The sequence below is a fragment of the Triticum dicoccoides genome, chromosome 5B, assembly GCF_002162155.2.
Source record: "Triticum dicoccoides isolate Atlit2015 ecotype Zavitan chromosome 5B, WEW_v2.0, whole genome shotgun sequence".
NCBI lineage: Eukaryota > Viridiplantae > Streptophyta > Magnoliopsida > Poales > Poaceae > Triticum > Triticum dicoccoides.
Genome location: NC_041389.1, coordinates 716,407,413 through 716,410,469, shown reverse-complemented (window position 1 = coordinate 716,410,469; position 3,057 = coordinate 716,407,413). Strand labels below are relative to the sequence as shown.

At 49.0% G+C, this 3,057-nt stretch overlaps 1 protein-coding gene across 1 annotated transcript; it reads right to left on the bottom strand.

The window, feature by feature from the left end:
* Positions 1-279: 279 nt before the first annotated feature.
* On the bottom strand, positions 280-1,303 carry LOC119306842 (ethylene-response factor C3-like). Its single transcript, XM_037582961.1, has one exon. It carries the CDS (start codon positions 1,289-1,291, stop codon positions 455-457), a length of 837 nt encoding a protein of 278 aa, XP_037438858.1. The 5' UTR covers positions 1,292-1,303; the 3' UTR covers positions 280-454.
* Positions 1,304-3,057: the final 1,754 nt, after the last annotated feature.

Here is a 3,057-nt window from a genome sequence, read left to right as displayed (position 1 = left end):
AGTATATACCACACCTGATACGCGACCGTACATTTTGCAAAACAAAACCCGCCGTTTTACATCGTCCGTCCGCTATCCACACCTTTATCCTGACCCCTTAGCAATTTTTTGTCTGAAAAGAAAGGGCCAAAGTGACCCAAACTTGCCGCCTGACATGGCATAAAGATGATGTAGAGAGTATGCATGTTGAGAGAATTGATAGTGCGGGGATCAGCTTGTTAAGAATGTAAGATGTGAGATACGCGAGGCATTTGGTGAACTATTCACAACCACTCATTTTGACATGATTCAAACCAAAATATTTTGCACTTCCAAGCCTGCTCAGCCATCGATTTCACAAATGGTTTTCTCAATCCCAACGAAGCTATCTGAATTCTATCACCATGACAGACAAAGAAAAGAAAAACAGCGAGCGACCCGTCCGTCGTCTTCAAGTCTGAGTGCTTGACTTGCATCAGATGGAGTGGTGGCTCCAGCACCATGAATCCATGGAGGCCATCTCCTGGGAGGTTCCGAGCAGCTGCTCAAGGTACTCCGCACCCAGGTCCTCAAGCTCCATCACCATGCCCTCTGGTTGGCCACGGGCGGCTTTGGCCTTTCTGCTCATCGTTGTGGCCTTCCGGCTACGTATGCAGTGCCGCTGCTTGAGCGCGAGCACCGGCGACACGCCATTGGTGCACCCGCACAAGTCGTCAGCGGCGCCCTCGAGAGAGCGCCGGACCTGGTCGGCGGGGAAGTTGAGCACCGCAGCGCCGCCACGGATGGCCAACGCAGCCTGGTCGTACGCCAGCGCCGCGGCTTCTGGGCTGTCGAACGTGCCCAGCCAGACCCGCACGCCGTTTCGCGTCGAGTCCCGGATCTCGGCCGCGAATTTGCCCCACGGTCGCTTCCGCACTCCGCGGAACGCGCGAGCCACACCTAGTACCACCTTGTCCTCCTCGTCGGCCTCTTGCTTCACCGCCGGCGCCGTCGTGGGTGAGGCCGCGGCGTGCTGGACCTCGTGGTGCTGGGAGACCATGTCGAGCAGGAGCATCTCATCGGCGTCGCTGGTGTCGAACGGGAGCACAGGTGGCGGCGTGGCCGGGGCGCGGTGGTGCCAGGGCGCGGAGTCGGCGGAGCCGGTCGACGAGCCCGGGGAGTGCAGCGGGAATGCTTCCGCTGCTGCTTGGTGGTGGTTCTGCTGCGTGGTCACGGCGCGGCGGGCCAGAAAGTTGACGTCGCCGGTGGTGAGCCGGGGCGACGTAGATGAAGGAGACGGGGAAGAAGAGGCCGTGCTGCTGGAATCAGACATGGAGTTTTTTCTCGTTGGATGTCGGGTCGGAAGCTGGGACGGATGGAGGCGCGGCTCCATGGAATTTATACCGCTGGCTGGAGGGAGTTGGTTGAGCAGAGGTGAGAATGGTGCAGGGGAGGGTAGATTTGGAATTACTGGGAAAATGCTCTGCTTAGCCACGTGCATTTTGCTGGGGCACATTTGTTTTGACATGATGAGTACTAATTTGTAGGGTTTTTTTTCTTTGAACACAGTACAGACGCTTCTAGAAACGGAGACACAAATTCAAGCAAAATATGGAAAAATAAATGAACATAATATGAATTTATGAATGTTAAGATCCAAAAATTAGAAATTTGCGGGCACTGGTAGTGTGACTATGAAAGGCAAAAAAAATTCTGTCACGGCCTGGAGGTTTGGCTCCCAAGCTCGTCTGGACCCATATGAAGACTAAACTATAAAAAATATAGCGAACTAATTCGCAAAGATTCCAATTATGTTTGCAACAAACATATTTGAGTCTTCTACCTGCCTGTATCTTTCTATGCAGAAATGACATTCATGGTGCTATGGACTGAAAAACAAAGTCGGTGCTCTACACAAAATGCAATTTTTGAACATAGTTTTATTTTATTTGTCCCCACATTTTTTTTTATCAAAAGCTGTCATTTCTTCAGAAAAAATTGAATGTAAATAGAACACTTAGTGCTGCAGGTGGAAAAAAGAAGAAAAAACACATTTTTTTAATATTTCAAAAATTACTGTCTACCCAGGTACATTAGAGATCGGGAGCAAAAGAGCATAGTAGGATATGTGATCGATCATGGGAAATTCATAGTAGTTGCACCCTGCAAAAATAATAATAAGAATAATTGCACTTGTGTAGCTGATGGCTTATTTGGTTATGATCAAGTGGACATAGTGTCAAGTGGAGCCGACTGGCGACCACCACGTGTTTGTTAAGTACTAGCTACTAGGTGTGTGTGTCACTCACTCACCCTGATCGAGTCTTTCATGGACAATTGGATTAGATTAGAAGAATGTAACACTCCACTGGCACAAAAACATGTGATACATTGTATCTACGATTAATTTGTCGTCCATGCGTGCGTTGGGGTCTGCTTCCACACAGAAAGGTGGAAAGAACGGTGATTTGTGCTTAGGCAGGAGCGTCGTAGTCTATAGAACTCTAGATACTCTTTTTTTCCTATTGGTCAAGTTGTAGGCGAAGTCTCTAAGACCGAATGGCGCCTACCACGCGTAGCATATTGGCACGACGGTTAATCATCCGGGCGAAATTCATAGGCCATTTTTCTTCCATTTCTTGTAAGCTGTGGTTGGGTCAAATTCTTCCCCTCAAGGCTTCAACGACGAGCCTATGGAATCCTCCCGCCTCGGCTTCGCTTAGTAGTTTAGGTTGGCATGATTATTTTGTCCTCGCAGAGCGGTGCTTGGATGGATGATGGTGTCTCTTCTTCGAGTTGGTCTTTCGAGTTTCGATCCTCCGCGAATGTGTCCGGATAGACTGTGTCGACGGAGCTCCGGCGTAGATTCCTACCGTCGTCTTGGGACGACGAGGTGAGGATCTCTCGTCGTGCGTGTGATATGGCGAGATATGACGATAGGTGCTTTAGGTCGTTTCAAGGGTTCCACTACGACTCAAGGTATATTTTTTGTTTTGACAATGGTAGTAACCTAGAGACTTTGATATAATTTTTATTACGTCTATGGTTCTTTGAACTTACGGTGAACTTTTATAATAAATTCCGGTTGTCTTTGAGAAA